Source organism: Ceratotherium simum, chromosome 11 (assembly GCF_057802395.1).
Source record: "Ceratotherium simum simum isolate JZ-2026a chromosome 11, ASM5780239v1, whole genome shotgun sequence".
NCBI lineage: Eukaryota > Metazoa > Chordata > Mammalia > Perissodactyla > Rhinocerotidae > Ceratotherium > Ceratotherium simum.
In genome coordinates this window covers 28,038,104-28,061,461 of record NC_141910.1, presented here as the reverse complement: position 1 = coordinate 28,061,461, position 23,358 = coordinate 28,038,104, and the positions used below count along the sequence as shown (strand labels likewise).

Sequence of the window (23,358 nt, the reverse complement as noted above, 5' to 3'; positions counted from 1 at the left end):
GGAGTCCCCTCCCTACTGAGGAGACACACGTGTAAACAGACTACAGCCCTTAGCCACGTGTGAAGGAGAGAATGGTCGCTGTTCTGGTGCAAATTGCTGTCTTTCTGATTTCCCTCTGCATGTCAAAAGATGCTCTTATCTTCACTGGGATGTTGTTTCCTGTGTCAGGGCCCTCATTTCTATTGGCTGGCAATTTGATTCTTTCCTAGTGTGACTGCTTAAAGTTAAGTGCAGAATCTTTGCCTGTTGTATTGCTAAGGAAGCTTTGGTTTTTTTTCATAATTTCCAGAAAGCACCTCTGCCAATTTTATTCTCTGTGGGATTGGTGTCTGAATTTTCAGGGTGCTGCAGCGCGCTGTCTCTGCCCACTCTGAGAGCTCTTTGTTCTTTGGACCACTGCCCTGTGCCTGTCCCTTTTGTATTCTGTTTCTGCTAGCGTTGTTCTTACAGTAGGATGTTTGGGTATTTTTAATTCTATTCTTTTTATTAGAGTAATTTCCTATTTGAAGGTGGAAATATGGATGTCTTTATACTCAAACCACTTGAGCGCTGAAGCTTAGAGAATTTCCTTTAAAATCGTCACAGGCTCCAAATCATGTGGACGACTTGTCCTCATCTGAAAAATCTGCTACGGAGTTGTTACCAGAAATTTTGCTTTTCAGTTTTCCAGCATAGTTTTCTTTCTTTAAATCAGGGTTTCTCACCTTCAGTGCTGTTGATATTTTGGGCTGGATAATTCTTCACTGTGAGTGCTGTCCTGTGCAGTGTCAGACATTTAGCAGCATCCTTGGCCCTTACCTCTACCTCTAAATGCCCACAGAAACCATGCAGTTTTGACAACTGAAAATTTCCCCCCCGAAGGGCCAACTCACCCCGGGTTGAGAACTAGTGCTCTAAATAATAAACATGTGAAAGTAGATTGACAGACAAGTTATAAAATACATTGACAAGCAAAGCAAAAACATTCATGATAATGACAGCCAATGCTTATAGAGCACTTAATGTGGGCCAGCCACTGTTTTAAGAGCTCTTCTCATACAAGTAACCAAACCCATAGAGTGAGGTCCCATTGGACCCTTATTACCCACATTTTATAGGTGAGGAAACTGAGGCACAGAGAGGTCATGTGGCTGCTAAGCATCAGATCAAGAATCTGAACACAGATAGGGCGATCTTAGAGTCAGTGATTTGGACTCACACTGCTTCTCTTTCAACAAAAATTTTTTGGAATAGATACCTTTGTGGTGTAGCATGGGATATTACCTCTGGTGGGTGCTTAGTAAATATTTGTTAAGTAAATAAATGAATGACTATCTATAAATCCAGGAAGTTATTTAATATTTTAAATCAGTATTGAATAGATTCTTTACTTTAGTTAATTTAAATAAAAAAATGCACTTTTCTTTGAATACAATCAATATTATCTATTAGAGTAAAGCTGAGGGTCTCTTAGCATTTCTAAGCCCATTCACAGACATCTTTTGGAAAACGTTTGTCAAGGTTACCTTTAAAGTCTTCTAATCTGAGCTTCTGTTTGTGTGCTAGTGCACCTTTGCAGTCTGTCAGAATGAAGACTAGTCAAACTAACAAAATATTATTTTCCTGATAAGATTAAGCAAAGCATCTGGAGCTCTTGCCCTATAATAAGGAGAGAATTCATCCTCCCTCTTAAACTAGGTATGTGTTCTGATAAGTTATGAGGCACTGTATGATGGTTTGACCCAGCTTCAGGACTTATAAAAAATTAAACATCTTTAACTAACAGGAAACCACTTTAGCCGATCAATCTTCAGGCTTCCATAGTTGGCTTCCCATAATAGATAAGAGGGCTGAGCTCTAAAGTTTGTTACAAGTGCATTACGTCTGATTTATATCTAAGTGGGAAGCCTGTATTTTATATGACAAAATATAAAAACATAATATTCTATTATTCTTGTAGAAGATTGTTTTAAATGTGTACTTGTGTAAGGCAAAAGAATGGAAACTTTCAGAGTGTTAATTAAAATAATTTTACTAAAATAGCAGTAAATAAAATATAACTATAAAATAGCAAGAAGACAACTTAGTCACAATAGCTTCATCTTGCCACTTCTCTTAAAACTCATGTATTATAATAATTTTACTCAGTGAGACCGTAAGTAATATATCTTCTTTTGGTTTATTTTAATAGCTTCATTTTTTTCATTAATTCTGAAGAAGTCAGTTATTTTAAGGACAATACTAGAAAATGTCCCAAATCTCAATTTTCATGGAAGAAGATCTTCCAGATGTCATATGATAAGAGGCACAGAAATACCAATGTATTTTATCTTCTTTGATATGATAGGATGCTTTTGTTTCCTGATCTAGGGTGTTGGCTTGTAGCATTAGGATTCATGATTTCTATGAGTACTTAGCACACAGTCACATAGTAAATAATCTGTAATTTACCTCCTACACAGTCTTGATGCAGAACATTGTTTTGCTTTTAGCATTGAGGGTGGACCCTCCTGCTTTCTAAAATAATTTGTGGATTATTCTCTGTAGCTGTATATAAAATAGCTGACAAGTACAGCTTTCTGTTGAAATGGTAGGGTCATTCAGGCATTCTTTTTTAATAAATTTGGAATTTTGAAAAACTGCAGAAAACAAAACTAAGCAAGACAGAATTCCTCAGAAAATAGAAGATGACTTTCTTAAGGTTATTGGGCATTGTTCTACCAGTTAACAGCCAGAATCTAGGTTCCCTCATTGAGCTCCAAAGTTGCCAGAAACAACTCCAACCACCGAGTTACTGAGGCTTATTGTATTTTATGAAGCTATCTTCATAAAGTAGCATGATTGACGATTGTAGAGCTAGCCAAGAGCTAAGCTTTCATTAGTATATAAATACCATTCAGATATAGTTTACTTGAAGGTCAAAAATGATAGCTGGTCCAGAACACATTTTTCCATGACTTGAATTAAAAAAAAAAGTTGTTGACATGAGTAGAAAGTCAATAATCCTGATTCTAAATGATTACCTTTTCCTTTAAAATGGTTATATTTATCAAGTAGTTTATTCTTCCACAACAATCTGGCCCATGTATATTGTCCCCTCTAATGAGATTAATAATACTGTACAATCTATAGTTAATATGTTTAAAAGAACATTTTACAAGATGTTTAAAGGCATAGCTATTATTTCATGTTCTACTTCCTGAAAATGGGAAAATATTGTGCATTCTCTACATTGTAGCTAAATGATTTAGCTACTCTTCCCAGCAGGCTTCTAAATGGTTATAGATGTTATCTTAGATTTCATGGGTGTGATGATAGCTTTGTTACAGTGGAGAGGCATTGGGATTTAACCTCAATACACATTAAGGAAGAATGAAAGCAGGAATTCCTATAGTTTTACTCGCTTGTTAAATCCAAAAAACATAAGATCTGAAAGACATGTAAATCATGGAGAGAACCAAATCTGGAGGATAGAACTCATTTGTAAAAAATTTACATTACTCATCAATGATCATCTCAGAAATAGAGCTATGCAGATTGGGGTGAGAGGTGAATTTTAAGCCATCAACCATATGATCAATTATTGGATATAATTTTTTTGATTATTAAAATAAATTAGACACTGACACATGAAATAATTACTAAAAGACCAATGTTCAAATCAGTGTTGCTATGATGAAATGATCATTATGGTCCAAGTGGAAATATATAATTTTCTCTGTTATGTGTAAGGAATATATGTGACTTATTTATTTGATAGGTAACTGGTACTGATTTCATAGATTCAGAAAATAGTTTTGTGAGTACCAACTGCCTGTCATCATTGCTCTTCTCTTTACTTCACTTAAGACCATGGTACATTTTCTTTATTGTTCAGCCTCCAGAAGTCAGAGAAGAGTGAAAATTAGACCAGTGCTGTTCACAGTAGAGCACATACTTTTAGGAAAATAGATCAACAAGAACTAAACAATTTTCTCATTTTTAATCACCTAAAATTTACTTAAACATTTAGACACTGGAATTTTTGGACTATTTAGTGAATTTATTATAAATTTTTTTTATTCCTTAGGACATAGCATTGTTAGGTAAAGGTCTTGGGGAAAGTTGACAGGGGAGGAAATTATGTTCAAATAAGTTCATTTTCCTTCGGATCATTTTAATAGAATTATACAGTTTGGTCATAGAAAAAACAAATTTAGGGAAAAAATTTTTTTGTATTTTCTTTTTATTTCAGTTATGTGATATCTCTAGTTCCAACCAGTACAGAAATTTGAAAATTAACCTATTAATAGAAATTTTGATAATTATGTATATAACCCATGTAAAATAGTTACTTTAATGCAATGGTGACCCCTTAGTTCATTATATACTCTTTAACGTGCAGAAATGTTGCTGAGAATTTGATGCAGTGTTGATTTTTCTGAGTATTATTCAATATATCTACCCAACCTGTGTTTCTTAACAAAAGGGCACAGTTCTTCCAATTACATTTCAAATAATTTCTGTTAACTTCTGAAGTTATACAGTTTTAAATACTTGGAAGACTTATGGTAATTCTCTATTTATCACAAGGAAAACCAACAAAATAAAGTCTAAATAGCTTCAGTTTTTTCTGGAATTTTGGCTTTATCATCTATCCCTTTTTGATAGCTTGTGAATTAGTTAGACCTTTCTCAAAAACTTTTTAAGAAGTCAGTTTTAGCTCTAATATACAAAACTTCAGTTTGTTTTTATTTTAATTTTTTCCCCTAGTTTGAGGTGCATGTTATAGCTTGCCATTGTGGTCATTGTGGTTCATTTCATTAAGCTTCTTGTTCTATCTGCTTTCTTGAGACTTGGGAAACAGTATTTTTCTGAGTGATTGTACTATATTGTTCCAAATATAAGGCCACCCAGAATAGAAGGCAACCTCCAACTAGAAACAGCTCAAATATGGAGAAAGGCTGGGGGCCCAGAGCCCGGCGGGTCTTGCAGTGGTGGCAAGGGTGCCGAGGAATAGGACGATGCCTGCCCACTCTCCCGGTGAGTGAAGACGAGTCAGCCGCTGCGTTTGTCTTGTGCGTAACCAGATGGCTTCTGTTGCTAGAGGAAAAGTTATACTTGGGGGGTAGAGAACAAGTCTGTATGTACACATGAAAGAAAGTTGCTATGTGTCTAAATCTGGGGAGGGAAGATGGGACTAGAATCTCTCATCTCCTTAACAGTCGCCTTCAGTGTTTCTTTCCTGAACCTGGGGGGTGAAAGTTGAGTAACCCCAAACACTGGAGAAGCAGAAAGGTACCCCGCACCTTTCATGGAAAGGAGTTTAAAAGGTTAGTGGCCATGAAAATGGATTGTTAGACACCATCAGATGTCTCTAGACCAGCCCAGAAATATTTCTTGCCCTTTCAAATTGTCCGCTGACCCAAGAGGTGGTGCGTGCAGTGTGTGATCACATGTAGCTTGAAAACAAGCAACCCTGAAGCTGGAAATCACATTTCCAATTTTATTAAGATTTCTCTTTTTTAAAGTTCCCTGTCTCCTGAGCCAGCCAAGTTACACTTTAAATAAATGGGCTTAATCTTATTGAAATAAACTCCAAGGGACTGTTTAAAATCATTTGTTGTACTGGTATTTCACTCAGTAGCATATTTTTAAAAATACTTTAGTGAAAATAAATTAGTTAACTGAGAGTATATACTGATTGAACCTAGATAATTCTCTAAACATTGGTCTCATTCTACTAAGCACGTAGAAATATAACCTTTTATTTTATAGTAACTAAATTAGATGCGATAGAATGAGGTGCTTGATTTTGATATAATCTAGAAAACTATTTAGCACCTGTTGGTGTGCAACTTTACCAGGCATTGGGTTACCTTTGCAGCTTCACAAAAACCACATAAAATATGAACCTTGATTTTTCTGATGATTACTAGTCTATGGCTTGCGAAACAAATTTGAAGTAGAACTTTAATCTATGAATTATGTTTTTCCCCTACTGTGTAGTTCCTGTTGTAGCCTTTATTATTATCATCATTATTATTATTTTAAGGAAACTTCTTTAATAAAAGAGTGTTTTTTTCTGACTAGATAAGGGTAGACTAAGACTCTCCTTAATTTTAAACAATGCTAAATTGCCCAGAGGGTTAGGTGTAAGGAAGCTACTTACCACTGATTTTAGAAATTCTCTTAAACTAAAATGCCCTGAAAGATGGAGCCCCCATGCCCAAGCAGAAGCAACCTGGCATTGCTGTGCCTACCATTTTGCCACGTCTGGGAAGGGAACATTTGAAACAGAAGGGCTAGGCAGAAAAGGGTTTGAAAGGAATCACCGGAAGGAGGGTCGTGCAGAGAGGAAGGAAGATTGCCTGCCAAGTTAGATGACCCGTCAGAGGGAAAACGGCTCTACAGCGGTGAGTCCAGATGAGAGGTTTGAAGTGAACTCTGCGTAACCTCGGAAGCCTTTTCAAAAGAGTTCCAAAGGGTGGTGCCAGTAGGGAAAGAGAATAGTAGAGGACCAGAGCTATTCAGGGAAGAAGAGCTTCCTTTATAACTCCTTCATTTTGGAAACACTTGATCTCTACAGAGGAAGAGGAAATCCAAAATTTGGTGCTGGGGTTGGGGGATGGTGTGCCATTAACCATGTTTAAACTTCAAATCGTTTTTTTGTTATTTGTATCGGGTGTTATGATGTCTGATTTGATCTGAATTACAAGTACAGGAAAACAAATCTTATAAATATTTTTTTCCCAGAGAGAATGGGGCTATTATAATTGGCTGTCCTCTATCATCACTTGCTATTAATTTAATCATTAGTAGCAGTGGAGGACAGAAACTCGAGAGGTCACGTAAATGTCATATTCCATGGCTTCCTCCCCCTGTTGGCTAGTGAAGGTAGGGGCAGAACCTGATTTGATTGCATAACTCTTTGAGCAAGAAGAAGAACATGGCCTCAGTTGGCTTGTGAGGTGGCAAGGATAGCCTTCAAGGACATAGGAAGAAGTGGCAGCAACAAGGGAAGAGAGAAGATATTCCAAATTGCATAAATAATAATCTTTGTAAAAATCAATGGGAATTGTCAATTTCTCTACAAATAGTATGGTTTGCATAAAACTCATCCCTATAACTGTTGCTGTGCTCAGCTTCTCCCTCCTATCCCTGAAATACACAGCATAGAAACTCGCCTGTAGATGCTGGATAATACATGTCCCAAACCACAGTTGTTTCTTCTCTTTGTGAATCCACACATGATGCACCTTCACTGACTCCTTCTCAGGGGATTAGACTCATAGTATCAAGTGAAATGGAGCAGTTATTAATCTATTAGGCATGAAAAAAAGTAGTAGATTTTTTTGATGGACAGAAATTAAAATCTCTCAGACTCTCTGAGTGTAGTGATCGCCATAAAAACAGTTTTGGAAAATCCTTATTAGACTGCTTTTTCGAGGAAAGTAGGTAACTACTGCTCTTTTTTTTCTTGGTCCATTAGTCTTTCCCCAAGAAACCCCTAGAAAAAGTGCAGTTTTTGCTTTTTCCCAGTTCCTATGTGAGTGACTGACTCGAACAGGTCAAATTAATCATGCCCCGGTTCTGATTTCTCAGCAGTTAAGTTGAAGAGTCATTAAACTACAAATATGTAATGTGTGATCTATTTTGTTCTTCATTTTTTAAAAGACCAGAAAATAAGAAAATTCTTTCTTAAAGAAAATGTTGAATTTGGTTAAATCTCTTTGGAAAATGCTCCACCATAGGTCTTTGCCTCAAAGAAGGTTTTTATGTGAGAGACAGTTTCTCCAATGCACAAATGTGATGTGTCTGCATTTTCTGAGACATATGGAATATGGCATGTGTCTTGCTGAGTGAGCATGTTTAACTCAGCTGTGGAGTAACTCACAAATTCCCTACTGTTGAGTATCTTTAAGTTGTTTCAAAAATCAGTCTTGAAATGCTCTTAATGGGCATTCCTTAGGGGGAACTGCTCTCTGTGGTAAATCAGAAATGACATCTGGACATGCTTAGAGATGGCTCTTGGTTAAGTTTTCTTGCTGGTCAAGCGGCAAGTGTATTCCAATTAACAGGTTGATAGCATCTTAGGACAGGCTAGAGAAAAATTAACACAGTGGCTTGTTCTCATTTGGCAGTGAAATTGAATTTTGAATGACATCTATGCAGTTATAAACGACTTTTGTTTTAATAACAAAGTTGTTGATTTTCTACTAAGGGTTCTTTTAGGTTGTCATCAGGGGCTGATGGGAATAACAGTTCACCCAACTCTCCAGCTAGCCTCAGTGGACATACCACACCTTCTCAGCAGCCTGAACCTGTGGTACATTCTCTTAAGGTAACCAACTGTCTACAACCGTTTATCCAGAACTTCAGTTGTGTTGTGGCTTGTTTGCTGTAGTCTGGTAGTCCTCACAGTCTTGTTTTAACCATAGATACTTTATTTTTTGACCCCTTATGGTATAACTTTTTTTATCTTAATTGTTGAAGTATGATTTTAATTTTTTTAAACTAACAATGGGTTTGAGTACTTATGATTGAATCTCTAGTTTTAACATTTTGGTTTGAGTAATGTGATTCATATCTATCTGCATCGAAGTTGAAGTCTGATGTGCATGTATATCCATGTGTGTAAAATATTGTTATAGATATTTTATGTGCAATGTTTGTAGCATGGATATCTTCAAATATAGGGAGGTAATAGTTGGCCAAAATAAGGAAAGATACCATATTTTTCTTTTTTTATGCGATTGAAGGTACATTGTGCAACTTACTAAAAGAAACTATTGAAATAAACGAAAACCTCCTCTATCCTCCACTAAATAGAAATTCAAACTCTAGTTAATGCTCCTTTATAGAGTATTAGAAAATAGATACATGGTCTTATTCATAAAGTTATTTTATTTTTGGCTTTCACTTCAGATTCTGCAATGACTTCAAAAGTGATTTGGCTGAAATTTATCATTTATTTTTCTTTATGCATAATGAGCTTTCCAATAAGTAATAAGTAAGCACCAAAAGTAAAATTAATAATAAATAAATAAGCAATATAAATATTTTCCTATCTAAGAGAAGAAATTGATGCAGGCAAAAAAAATCTTCTTAAAAATTAAGACAGTCATGGGGCCAGCCCCATGGCGTAGTGGTTAAGTGTGCGCGCTCTGCTGCTGGAGGCGCAGGTTTGGATCCCGGGTGCGCACCGACGCACCACTTGTCAGGCCATGCTGTGGCGGCATCCCACATAAAGTGGAGGAAGATCGGCACAGATGTTAGCTCAGGGCCAGTATTCCTCAGCAAAAAGAGGAGGATTGGCATGGATGTTAGCTAAGTGCTGATCTTCCTCACAAAAATAAAAATAATTAAGACAGTTCTTTGAAGTTTTATCAATTCCAAAGTATGAAACACTGTCCTTTAAATTATCTATAATTCCTAACACATAGCCTTGATCAAACCTTTCTGAGCCAAAAAGTAGGTCAAGTGCGGGCCGGCCCGGTGGCTTAGCGGTTAAGTGCGCGCGCTCCGCTACTGGCGGCCCGGGTTCGGATCCCGGGCGCGCACCAACGCACTGCTTCTCTGGCCATGCTGAGGCCGCGTCCCACATACAGCAACTAGAAGGATGTGCAACTATCTACTGGGGCTTTGGGGAAAAAAAAAGGAGGAGGATTGGCAATAGATGTTAGCTCAGGGCCGGTCTTCCTCAGCAAAAAAAAAAAAAAGAGGATTAGCACGGATGTTAGCTCAGGGCTGACTTCCTCACAAAAAAAAAAAAAAAGTAGGTCAAGTGCTTCAAGCCTGCACTTGTCACATGAGTTTCACAACTATTCTAAAATTGTTTTGCTTCAGAATGATTTATCAACAGCCTGAAGATTCACTGTTGTGGAGTGGGCCACACTTTCCTTGGCATGTAGAAAGCAATTAAGTAGATGAGAACTTCAAAATATTTATTTGATTTGGGGATGATTTGATTTTAATGGAAGATTTAGCTCCCTCATTATATTTTGCTGTAATTTAGGTGAAGTGAGTTTGCTTCTCCCAAGCATATGCTGATTGCTGAGAGAAGGTAGCAGAACCATATGCTGGTGGCCAGTCGCCGTGCACTTGGCATTTCCTGCGTTGGTTGAGATAACACACAAAATGAGCAACGGAGATGAATTTGTGGGAAAGCACACCAGAATGAGGGGTACTGCCCTGCCTCTGGTGGTTCCTGAATGATGAACAGCTTGCTCTCTGGAACAGCGTTTGGATGCTGTTTAGCATGAGCAGCTGTTACCTTAGCATAAACCAGGCGCTAGCTATCTGAAAAGCATTTTAGAAATGAAAAATGGACCAGACACTTCAATCCTATAGTATTAGTGCCTGCACATACTCCAAAAGCACCACATTACCCTACTTTTCAAATTGAAAGTCGTTTCGGCCTATTGCTTATTAAATGGCAAGTGCAGTTTCAATCAGCGTAGTGGGTCGCATTGCAATCTTTCCCAAATTTCTCAATGCAGCTGTGTTAGTATGGCCTAAAAGGAAAGGGAGGGTAAGGAAGAGCTCTTCATTTTTCTCTGAGTTCATTTTCTAATTTTTGTATAAAATTTTATCTCAAGAGAGGAAGATATTATGTTATAATCAGAGCGTGTAAGTGTCCTCGCTTGGCAGAATGGATAATACTGAGCAACTGAAGCATCTTTATTGGGTAACTGGAGGCTCTTGAATATAGAATGTATTTGCTCCCATGAATTAACTGTGTCGTGAAACAGAAATATATGCAAACATAGCCTATGGGAAATGCATGTTAAGAATGTGACAATGTAAAAAAACAGATGTAGCCACTCAACACATTTTGTTTTTAAAAGTCACTAACCTAGAGCTGAGTTATATCCTAAGATTTTTCTGTTCTGGAAGGAATAGTTAGAACAATGGCTCAGTTTCTCATCTTCTGATAGATTTCAAAAGAAAGATCTCTAGGCTTTCATAAACTCTATGGTCATGGTTGTGGGGGGGAAGTGTTGTAAATCAGTGTGAGAAATTAGCCTACTTGTAATAACAGCACATCTTTCTTGCTTTAAAATTCATAACTATTAATTGGGGCTTCACTTCATTTAGTAGAAATTAACTGATTTGAAGTACTCTTCTATGAAGTGCATTATAAATTGAATTTGTAGGCAAATGAGCTTGTTCCAGGAGTTCTTTAAGTTTTCTATGAATATTCACTGAGCATAGTCAATGCTTTCTTCTAAGTATATAAAGATTGTGAACTGACTCTAATCTGAATTGAGTACCAGGGTGAGGCTTTCATTTACTACTGTCATATCCTACTTGAAAGAAGTGTTAGCTTACATAGTAATAATGGCTAGAAGTTTCAACAAGAGAGTAGTTTGTGATTTAGATTATTTGTTACAGAATTGAGCTCTAGTAAAGATCAGTGTAGTCTCAGTATCTATGAACTTGACATGAAGTTCCCATTGCATGCTTAAGTCATTTATTTTGGCTCATATTCTCAGGTGATGCCTTTAGGTGTAGCCATCAGCATTGACCATGACCACAACAAAACCAAGGAGTTTAGCAGTGTCACGGTTCAGTGTGGACTCCATAGGAACTTTTAGGAAAAGCATTAGTTATTTTGTGCTACATTAATGCTTTGGTTTATAAGCTGATATAGAGAAAAATAACAAACAACACTCAAAACCAAAGTTTTGTCCCTTTTTGTACCATAGAAAGTATTGACATGAAAACTTTACAGACATTTTTAAAGGAATATTATTTTCAATCCATTTTAGGGATAATTTAGAGAAGTGGAATCATAAACCTCTAAAATTGTTTAAAAGCATCTCATCCCCAGACACTTTGCTCTAATGAAAAATATTTAAAGTGTTGCTCAAATATTTTCACTATAAGGAGCCAGTGTTTCTCTTTGCTGCTATCCAAGAGCTGTCTCGATTGTCTTTTCCTAGGCACCGGGAACATGTCCTGGCAAGAGCTGTGAGGTCAGTAGTGTTAATGTTAACAAGAGTTCTTATGAACATATTCCTGGGTTCTGACCAGTTTCACCTGTCCCTATCATCTTTTTTAGTCATCTTTTCTCTAGGCCATGTCTACATATCATTTGGACTATTTGGCATACAATTAATTATGTTGCTCTTTAAGGAACAATAAAGAGGAACAATAAAGAGCTCCATTCTTGCTCTCTAGAATGGAGCAAGAATTATTGACTGTCTCCAAGTGGTTGACACAGTCAGGTTATCTTAATGACCAAATTAACTTAAGTGCATCTAATTATTTTAGACATTAATAGATACAATTGACTATTAGCAATGCAATAGATTGCTTTCAATGGCCATTTGAAAATCAAGCAGAATTGATTCCAGATAGGTTTCGGAACAATCAACTATTTTAAAAGGTTTTGCCATATGCTAATCCACTCTGATATGCAGACATGGAGAAAATTAAAGGTTTTACAAAGTAGAGCTCCTTGATGGTTTTATTCGTAACTAACAAGTTTTTTTTCCGTGTGAAATTTGCTTTTCTTTTTCAACAAATCCAGGTCTTGGATGTTCAGGAAACTATAGATCGTCAACAGGGTAAAGAGTATGAACATGACCTTAGTGAGACAGAAAAAGCTATAGTCAGAGAAATGTGCAATGTAAGTTTAATGTGCTTTATTGTGTATTCTGTGTTGAAAGCTTCATCATAGCTTAGTTACTGCTTCATGAATACCTACTTTTTAAAATGCTGGCCAGATGCTTTTATATTTTTATATAAAAATAAAACCAACTCCCTTTGTTTTTCTAATACATCTTTATATACTAATATATCTTTAGTATATTTTATTACAGTTTTATTAATATAATCGTTATAAAATATTCAGGTAAGCAATAATCAGCCAATTCTGTATTTCAGAATGAATTATGAAAGTTCTAAATGATCAATTTATTGTCTAAAATGTTGTGTTACTAGTTTTGATAAGATAAATGGGTTTTTGCTTCATACTTCTAAGTTCCTTAAAGATCAATGTTTAAGAACCTAGATAAACAAAAAAAGCACAGCCTTTTTTGGATTTCTTTGTAGCTGTACTTGGGAAAAAAATCACCATCTTAATAGGTAATATTTGCTTAGTTGTTCTTGCATATGTTATATGTGCTTCATGTCATGCAAAGTAGTTACTTTTCAGTGTTTGACACAAGCTCAGATAATAGAAAGAGGAGATAGATGTGAACTTGAGATAGACACATAGAAATCTATCTGTGAAGTCAGAGAGGAACAAAGTAAAAAAATTGACATGCTATTTTCATGATGCATGTTTTATGTAATCATTAATGTGGTTTAGATTTTATTATTAAGCTCTAACTAAATGTTAAGTTTTTGAGCAATATGCATGGATATATCATTTAATCAAGAATATAATTAGTGAAGCTTGCTAAAAAGCTAAATAGGGCCAGCCCCGTGTCTTAGCGGTTAAGTGCGCGCGCTCCGCTACTGGCGGCCCGGGTTCGGATCCAGGGCGGGCACTGACGCACCGCTTCTCTGGCCATGCTGAGGCCTCGTCCCACATACAGCAACTAGAAGGATGTGCAGCTATGTCATACAACTATCTACTGAGGCTTTGGGGGGAAAAAGAAAAAGCTAAATAGAACATTGTAGAGGAAGGCATTTGTTAAAAGCAAAAATTCATGGTAGATTATATTAAGCACTGATTTTAATTGGCTTTTTATTGTACTTTTATCTTCATATTCTTTGCCCGTTAGGATATCAGAACTGTAGAAATACCTTTAAGCTTTAGGTTATTAGGAGCCGATATTCTCACTTATTTACCTCCTTGAGGTTCTTGGAATCCAGGAAATGTAAAATAATGGATCCCATGGGCATTTTCTATGTACTGGGGCAAGGGTTTTAGTCTCCTGCTTGCTTATATTGTAGCTGTTTTTCTTTTGCAACCTTTCCAAGTTGTTTTTCTTTCCTGCATATCTGTTTTTGTCTGTTTTCAAAAGGTCCTTAATTCTAGATGTCATAATTTCCTAAATGCATCACTGTTCACCTTCTTTAGCTTTTCAGCCTGTCCTTACCCTCAGATAAATTTAAAAATTTGAGCCACACACCTAGGAATGCCTGTTGTTTCTCATCTGTTGAGAATAGAATGAGAAGTCAAGTTCAGACATTAGGGATTGTAGAACTAGACGGGATCATAGTGGCCGTCCCCCACTAGTTTTCCAAAGAGTAGTATGTGGAGCTCCTTCGTAATTCAGATGTCTGGGTTTCACTCTAGACCCTGGGAGATTTGGATAGGAACCCCTGGATAAGAACCCACACTCACATTGTGTGTTGGAGGAAACTAAGATCCCAAAATTAAGTTACTTGCTCAGATTGTTCTCTAATGAACAGTGAAGTCAGGAGTACACCCAGATCTCCTCTGAGGACTAGCTCTTTCCACTTTCCCAAGTGTGGTAAATCTGGAGACTTCCTTTTCTTTCCTCAAGAATGAAAAGCAGTGCATCTTACAGAGGTGACCGTCTCCGTTGTGCTTTAATGCCAGAATCTCCATCAAGAAATGCCAGCTTGTTTCTTTTCTTTTTTTAGATGAAAGATTTCTGGACATTAGAAAATTTATTTCTGAGTCACAGAAGAGACCCACTAATGGATTAGATCTTGATTCGTTTTGCATTGATCTTTTTGTTTGCCTGTATTTCCAACAATGCCTCAAAAGGTTGCATGCAGTGGTATGGTTGTTGTTTTCCCCTATATTTTCAGAAAGGCAAAAGCTTGCCCTTCTTGTTTACTGTTAAAAGTTCTCTAGGGCACCTTGTCTAACTGTCCACTTTTGTCTTTAATACCCAAAATTGGAGGAAAAAAATGCAAGACAGCCCAGATCTGATTATTTGCGCTCATAGTTGAAAACTATTTAAAAGCCAAGGAAAAATCTGTTGATTTAAAATAATATTTTTATCACCATTGTAAATTATATGAACATTAAAAACACATAGCAAATACTGGAGAATAAAGAAAAATACAGATTGTGAGATAGTTTCGTAGGTAAGTAATTTCTTAGAAACTAAGATTATGAAACCTATTAGAAGAATTATGTGCCTTTATAAAAATGTCACAGGGTGGCTGGCTTGGTGGCATAGTCGTTAAGTTCACGAGTTTTGTTTCCACGGCCCAGGGCTCACAGGTTCAGATCCCGGGCACAGACCTATGCACCACTTATCAAGCCATGCTGTGGCAGGCATCCCACATATGAAGTAGAAGATGGGCACAGATATTAGCCCAGGGCCAATCTTCCTCAGCAAAAAGAGGAGGGTTGGCAGTGGATGTTAGCTCAGGGCTAATCCTCCTCACCAAAAAAATAAATAAATAAATAAAAATAAAAATGTCACAGAGATGTAAAGCTTTCTCATAATGTGAGATCACTATAAATACCCAGGTAGAACTTAAGATAATAGAAGTTTTGCCTCAGTTTCTGATATTCCTCACGGAGATGAGTTGTTGATATCTATACAGTGAACACTGTTATTCACAGCACCATCTTGTTGATTAGTGAGCATGAAATGCTTTTATTCTCTTCCCAAACTGTGCCACAGAAACAAATATACTGCCCTCTAAGAAATAGTAAATTTGTCTTTTTGTAGTAATGGTTTCATTTTAGGATTGTCTGTTTGGCTCTTGTAAATTCCCTGAGAACAATTGAAACACTTCACTGGTCATTTTAGCCACAATCTCAGACACCCATCTGTTTTGCTCTTTTAGTTATTAACCAATCACTACTCTGTGTCCACATAGTATCATCAGCTTGTTTCAGAGTTCTGCCTTCTCTGAGTTTCCTTTCACCACATAGCGATTTCAGGGTTAAGGCCTATTGCACTCTACATTTGACTACTTGAAGAGGAGTCACACTTTTGAGTTGTAACCCTCTAATGCTTTGTGTCTGTGATCCTTTGAGGTCTTTGTGAGTCTATCCTCTGCTTCTAAACCAGGCATTCAGAGCATTCTGGGTACATGTAATTGTATATGCCATTTAAGGGCTAGAAAGGGAAAGTCCATAGCATCCCTTGGCTTCCTGATTCAGTGTTTGTGCCTCTTCACAGTCAATTATTAAGAAATGAGACTTTCTTAACTCCCTTGTGTACAGCTTGAGCCATCCATTGCTATCTCATTACTTTCCAAATATTTCAGGACCATAACTACAACTCCCTTCAAATATGACAGGACATTTCTACCACATAGTAGTGTCTGCTAACCCGTAGAGACTAATAGTTCCATTGGCTTAGAAATGAAGGTAGACAGAACCCTATATTCTTATGTATTACTACGAATAATATTGGGTTGCCCTGGAGTATCTGCTCTATTTAAAAGAAAAACAAAACCAAAAGAAAAACACAGTCTATGAATAATTAAAGAACCAACTAGTTTTGTGTTCATGTTAGAGCAATGTAAATTTTTGTGGAATTTATCAATCTGAACATAATCCTTATAGTGAAACACTCTAGGAGGGTTATGACTATTTTTCTGTGTGTGTGTTGTGTTTTCCATTTAATATTAGTACACTGCTATATCATTGGTGAATTCTGTGGTTTTACTTTACACTTACATTAGTCTTGGCCTTGCCTTTTGCTATTGTTCCTCTAAAATGGTCTGATTTTTAACATATTGTAATTGTATCTATTTCAGTGATTCTTGAATTTATTCTTCTCTTTTCCCTGCATTTACATGCTTTCTGTTTTGGTAATCTTAGAGATCATACAGTTGGGTAGCTAAGACTTATGACAATTGAGGCCCCCACTCTGTAGGAAAAACCAGGGAAATTTACTAATGGCCCTTAAATAGCTCAAGAACAAAAGCTCCTTCATTTTTCTTAGTGGATTAAACATTTTGATATCCCCTGTTACAGATGTATAATGTAGGAACCAGGATGATTTTGCTCATGTATTCTTAATTCTGGCTATACATTAGAATCGCATGAGGAGCTTTAAAAAAATACAGATGACCACACCTCACCTCCACCAATGCAATCAATCTCTGAGGGTGGGAGTTACCATTTAAGATGAGTTTTCCAAGTGCATAGTGTGCAGCCAGAGTTAAGGACCACTCGTGTAACTACAGTAAGTTGGCACATCATTCTTTAATTTTGATGCTGGTTGCTAACAAAGGGTAGTAGTCCCAGATACTGAGCAGTTCTTGTGATTTAGAAACTTGCATTGCATTTTGTTTTGTTTGTGTTTGAGCTTATTCATGTGGATATTTTGTCTCTTGTCTTCTCATTCCTCTTTGCACCTCTCATACATCCCCGTTAAAAAAACCACAGATCTCTTTGGGGAAGAGGACAATAAAGATGCTTATTCTTTTTTTCTCTTTTAAGGTTGTATGGAGGAAACTTGGAGATGCTGCAGGTTCCTGTCCTGGAATTAGGCAACATTTGTCTGGAAACCAGTACAAAGGACCAATGTGAGAATCACTCTCTTTCAAACATGAGATCAGCACTGCCAGAGAGAGAAAAAATAGTGGATTTCCACAAACCTGGACTCATGGAATAACATGGAGTGATTGTACATTGCACATATTTTCCCTCTAAAACCTTTAGTATAACTAAAGCCGTATTTTATGTCTCTCACTTCGATGTGCACAACAGTCAATCTCAAGGTAGCTTTGAAAATCACCATTTTGGTACTAATATTTTCAGTAGAACTAAAACGTTTTGACTCCTCAGATCTAAGGTTGTAATCGGGAAACCTGCATGATTGGACAAGTCTAGTAGAGCCTCAGTGGTTTTGATAGAGTTGACTCATTGCATATAATGTTGGGAGTTTTCTACCATGTGTGTTAAAGATAAGAAGAGGTGTTTTCCAGCTGCCCAAGTTTGAGAGTTGGGCATCTATTTCTTATATTTTAGTCAATAAAATACTAGTTCTGGATACATAATTAATTTGGATGCAAGAGAAGATTAGGTTTCTGGGATTTTGTTTTGTTTTGACTTTTCAGGTGCTAAAAATACCACATAAATTCTCCTTACCAGCTAGAGGGTAGCAAGACTTTGTAGAGTGCTTATCAGAGAGTACCATTTATTTCGATTGATGAAAATAAATATATCTTTTCTTTTAATCTTGATGAATTGTTCACGAAGACACATCTTGGGGACATATCAACCTCCATATTCATTCAGCGTTATCATTGATGTTAATATTAACAATTTCACTTAAAGAACAAGCAAACATAATTTTTCTAAGTGTTTCCAGCTGTGAGATGTCAATTTCTACAATTTAGTTTCTAGACATGCTGTTATATTTAATAAACTTTATGTAAACTTTAAAATATTGCACTGCATTTATGAAAAAAGCTTTCTTTGCCTACAACAGCTATCTAATGTTTTATGAAACTGACGCATGTCCTTCATTATTGAGGCTAAAGCTCTTGTTCAGATTGCTTGAGGTTTGAAAAAGAGGTGTGCTAGCTTTGCTTAGTTTCTTCCTTATTTTTGGTATATATAATAAAATATTAGACTGTGTGTATTGGAAATGCTATGATAGGTATTTTGTGTTTATCCAAATGCAATGATAGTTTCCTGTATGAATGTGCAAGAGGCCCGTGACAGAATGCTAAGTTTTTACTGTAGTTTAAGATTATAAAAGTAGGAATGCAACAATTCCCAGTTTTCAGATTTCTTCTAAATTACTCAGATTTGATTCATAGCAGATATTCTCTGTTGTTGTTATTGTCGTTTTTAAATGGGCTCATTACACAGTGTATTAATTGTCACTGGTGAAGGAATGTGAAGGAATTTTGTTATACTTTTTAAAATGTTACTGTGATGAAAAACCAGCCCTCTGTTTTCAGAAAATATTTATGAATTAATTTAGTATAGAATTATCTCTCTAATTATTGTAATTGGGTTACCGTTTAAGTCTATCTTTCTTTTAAAATGTTATATATTTTTAAAATATTATTACTCTGTAAAAGAAAATTGCTTGCTATATTTACACTTTCTCTCATAGAAAAGCTTTTATCCTTAAATTATTGTATTCCTACACTATAAAGACATTTAAAACAAGTTTTTGTGCCTGCAGTGCAGCCTGCAGAAGCTAATACAAGGAACACTGGTCTTTTGACAAAATACTTGTGTAAATTTTGATACTGTATTAAAACTATTTTTTTAAAGTTCTGCATAAAATTGAGTATCAAGTATATGTGTTCATCTTAGCAATGGTAATAAATTATTTAATCTCACAGTGTTTTTTCTTCTTCAAAATGTTTTTCCTAAATTAAGTAGATTTCTAATAGTCACTAAGTATCATAATACTCCTACATGATGATGGTAATGATATTAATACAGATGATTCATTATCTTAAATATAATACAAAGGCATGTTTTTAAATATGCTCGTAATGAGGGACTTGATATTCAGAGATTGTTCAATTCACACCATTCTCTATTGCAATGTAGTTAAAAATTAAGAATGATATTTAAGAATATTTTAAAATTAGCTTGTGTTGTAAAATCTTTCACTTGTTCTTTTAAGTCATATAGATGAAAATTACATTTAATTCAATTATTATTATTATTTTTTTTTTTTTGAGGAAGATCAGCCCTGAGCTAACATCCATGCCAATCCTCCTCTTTTTGCCGAGGAAGACAGGCCCTAAGGTACCATCTATTGCCAATCCTCCTCCTTTTTTTTTTTTTTCCCTCCCCCCCAAAGCCCCAGTAGATAGTTGTATGTCATAGTTGCATGTCCTTCTAGTTGCTGTATGTGGGACGCCGCCCCAGCATGGCCGGATAAGCAGTGCGTTGGTGCCTGGGATCCAAACTCGGGCCGCCAGTAGCGGAGCGTGCACACTTAACTGCTAAGCCACGGGGCCGGCCCCTCAATTATTATTTTATTTTATTATTATTAAACATGAGTCATCAGAAGGAAATATACTGGAAGGGAAATACTAAAGAAATTGAAAACTTGGCCTCTGTATTTAAGAAGCTTATACATTATTGGGGGAAGATATAATATACACATATGACCAAGACATAAATAGGAAAATACTCATACACACATGCTCAGAGAGCACACATATTTCTTGGAAATCACTAATAAGACTGTGGAATAAGGCCTCCTACACTTAGCATTAGCCTCAACTTTAAATGACGTAGTAGATGGATAGCCCAGGGCCTTGCTATTGCCCAATATATTTATCAGTAAGAACGAGTGGCACCATTCTCTTCTGTGACCAGTTTATTGGTTTATGGACTCACGTTCCCTGGAACAAAAGTTAATTTACATATTTTAGCAGATTATTTTTACCAGCCTTTGAAGCTGGTAGATTAACAATCTGAGCCTAAGCTTTTTAATTGAATGCCTTTTAAGTTTCTAGCACATGCTCAAGGCACCATAGAAAATTCAAATCATCTTATGTGACATCTAGTAAAGTGTTGACAGTCTAATTGGGATGATTGTTCTTTTGAACTGTTAATGAATGCCTGCCACTACCATGTGAGTAAACACAGCTTTGGTTCCTGACTCAAGATGCTGACTGCTTTCAAGAAATACATGGAATAGTATTATCTTGGATACCAGCAGGAGCTTTATCCTTGAGATCTAGATAAGTTTGCGTCAAACATCCGTGTTCGTGATCTAAGTACATGATGAATCTAATAACTTCTACTAATTTCCAGAGTTTTCACTCTGTGGTAAATTTCGTGTTGTCTCATCCCTCCTCCACCTCAAGGGCAAACTGATTCTCCATTAAAAATCTTATCCATTCCTGGAAGGAATCTGCCTACCTCAAGCTGGCTTATCAAGGTAGATTCCCAACAAGTTCAAGGCACATCTATGAGGAATTCATATATTGACTTCTGAAAGATAAAAATTGCTCATCATCTCTTTATGCAATTAAAGAACAATATATTAGGTTGAACCATATGGAATTGCCAATATTTGACTATCTTTGGATCATATGGTTCAACTTCATATAACAAACAGATTTTTTCAGTGAGAATTAGAGGGTAAATAATAGAAGTGAGAGAAGACAGTGCCATCACCTTGGGCTGGAGCCAGTGTAAAGTATGCTTTACTAAGTGCAGCATTGAATAAAGGCCATTTGACTTAGACTTTGGGCTAACAAGGTTAACATTTGACTCTATAATTAGCTCTGTGAGTTTGAACAACTTAACCTCACTGAACCTCAGTTTCCTAACATGCCAGATAGAGATAACATCTATCTCGCTGAGTTGTTGTAAGGTTCTTTATTGCCACCCTCGTTCCAAAGTTCAATGGTCTTGACAGTCCACAAGGAATAATGGCAAGTCTTCCAAGACATAGGAGCCTAGGCCCGTTGGCTGTGGCAATTTATACCATTAAGCTGTGAAGGGGAACCACATGAACACTGAAGGGTCTATCTACTACTACCTAAAGAGAGTCTAGCTGCACAGTTACATACTTGCAAGCTCTGTTCTTTATACATCATCCAGCCCACCAACAGGCCTTGTCATGGCCAATCACAGATGGTGATTGTGGGAATGCAGCAAAAAGGGACACTGGTCTGGTTCTCACATAGGAGCAGTGTGTTTGAAAAACAAAATGTCTACAGCTATTTCTGTGTTTTTCACGTCACTGTGAAAACGTGAGAATAAAGACTTTCATTTCAGAATGGCAAAATGACTACCTGCTGCAGCTTTGTCCTCTTGCCTAAACTTTAAAATTGATTGAAAAGATATTTTAATAAATTCATAATCCTACTAGAACATAAGAAATAATATACTCTATGGACCAGCAATTATGGTGAATTCTTAAAAGAAGGGAGACAGACAGTATCTGGTTGCAAAATGGGTCCATAATTCAAAGTAAGTGATGGAGGGTATTGTTGAAAAAGGAGGAATGGCTGCAAGGGTGCTCCAAACAAGGCAGAGTTTGATACACACATTGCATGGGATCCTGGGATAACTGATAATAGCCAGGCATTTTGACCCCTGCATATAACCTCTCCCTCCTTGGGTCTGGCAGAGAACAAAAGAAATCATTCTCCTAGGCTAGAGCAAAGAGTAAGGGTATTTGAATTGGAGACACAGGGCAGAGTCTTCGGGTTCATAATACCCAGAGGAAATGGGACCCTCTGTGCCCAGATCATTAGCTATGGACACAGCCTGCCAAGATTTGTCCCACCATCTCCTTTCCACTTAATTTAGAGAGACTGAAGTATCTCCGAAACCCAGCATCTTGTCCTGCTTCCCCCTACAAGCAAGTTGTGTAATAAACACAGCAGGCTAATAAGGAAATTTCAAAATAAGATAAATATGCAACCAAGTATCACCCAACATTGGAGGGAAGCCATGACTATGAATCAGAAGCACAAAACAAAGAAAAGAACATATACTGAGGAAAAGAATTAAGAGGAATTCAGAAGTACAGCCAATAGTCTCAGAAAGATGGTAAATATTGCATTCATTAAAAAGTTAATTTTACATCTTGGGAATAACATGTTACTGTAAAAAACAATACATTGGCTGTATAGCAGAAAGGACACTGCTGAGGACAATTTAGTGAGCTTGAGGCCAAGAAACTTTGCCAGAATTTAGCAGAAGATTTTTTTAAATCAGAAAGTTATAGAGAACTGGAGGGTCCTCCCTGAGTTCCCATAGTGCTTTCTCTCTCATTTAACTCTACCATTTCTCTTCATGCTTCCTTCCTTCCCTTTCCTAGTTGTTTTTTAATTGCTCTATTTTATATGAGTTTTAATGTCAAAGGCTACCTCAAAAGCCTTTGGAAGTAAGGATAAACCATAAGTGAAGAATAGTTTCATTTCACTGAGATTTAAGAATGTCCCTTTAAAACACAAGATCCTCTCATTCTGCAATAGTGTTTCTCATAGTTTTGATGCTCAAGTTATACTTCCATTTGGTCTTATTACCAAAAAGGTTTTCATTTCCTGTCCCAGGACCTTTAGTTTTCTAGATCCTGTTCTGAAGTGATAGCATACAATATACAACATCATAATTGCCATGGCAACAGTTTCCTATGCTAATCAGGAATGCAGTTTTACGGAAAAACAAAAGGTCTGAATTTGGCCTTTGATTCTAAGGACGATTGTTGAGTATGGGCCAACCTGCATGACCGTAATATAGCATTTGAGAAAGGTGTTATAAAAATCTGTTTTCCCTCTGCAAGAATCTGGGTTAGGTAGGAATGGGTTTCTGACAGGCCAGATAACAGTCTCTAGGGTATTCTTTTTTTTACAGTTACCATTCCCTAGGCTCAGTCTAGCCCTTCCATTCAATAGTGAACACATTGATTGGCTACCCAGGATTCATTTCTCTCTTCCTTCTTCCTAAGAGAGCTCTGCTTGCTTTAGAAGGACACCCGTCTTCTACACTGTCACAAGAAGGTGTTGCCAATTCCAGAGCTGAATCTCGTTTAGTCTAAAGTCTAAACTCAA

The 23,358-nt window shown here is 36.6% G+C and overlaps 1 protein-coding gene across 8 annotated transcripts in view; it reads left to right on the top strand.

Annotated features, from left to right (window-relative positions):
• Positions 1–19,164, top strand: part of CCDC85A (coiled-coil domain containing 85A) — a 191,584-nt gene extending 172,420 nt beyond the window's left edge. For 2 of the 8 annotated variants that reach the window (XM_087436727.1, XM_087436726.1), the window contains exons 4-7: positions 8,183–8,302; positions 11,907–11,939; positions 12,497–12,595; positions 17,303–19,164. In XM_087436727.1, the coding sequence (XP_087292853.1) occupies positions 8,183–8,302; positions 11,907–11,939; positions 12,497–12,595; positions 17,303–17,392 (342 nt within the window). In that variant the 3' untranslated portion in view covers positions 17,393–19,164. Of the gene's footprint in view, positions 1–4,866; positions 5,002–8,182; positions 8,303–11,906; positions 11,940–12,496; positions 12,596–17,302 lie in introns of all 8 variants that reach the window. The other 6 variants (XM_087436731.1, XM_004435665.3, XM_087436732.1 and 3 more) reach the window with 5 other exon arrangements.
• The last annotated feature ends 4,194 nt before the right edge of the window (positions 19,165–23,358 follow it).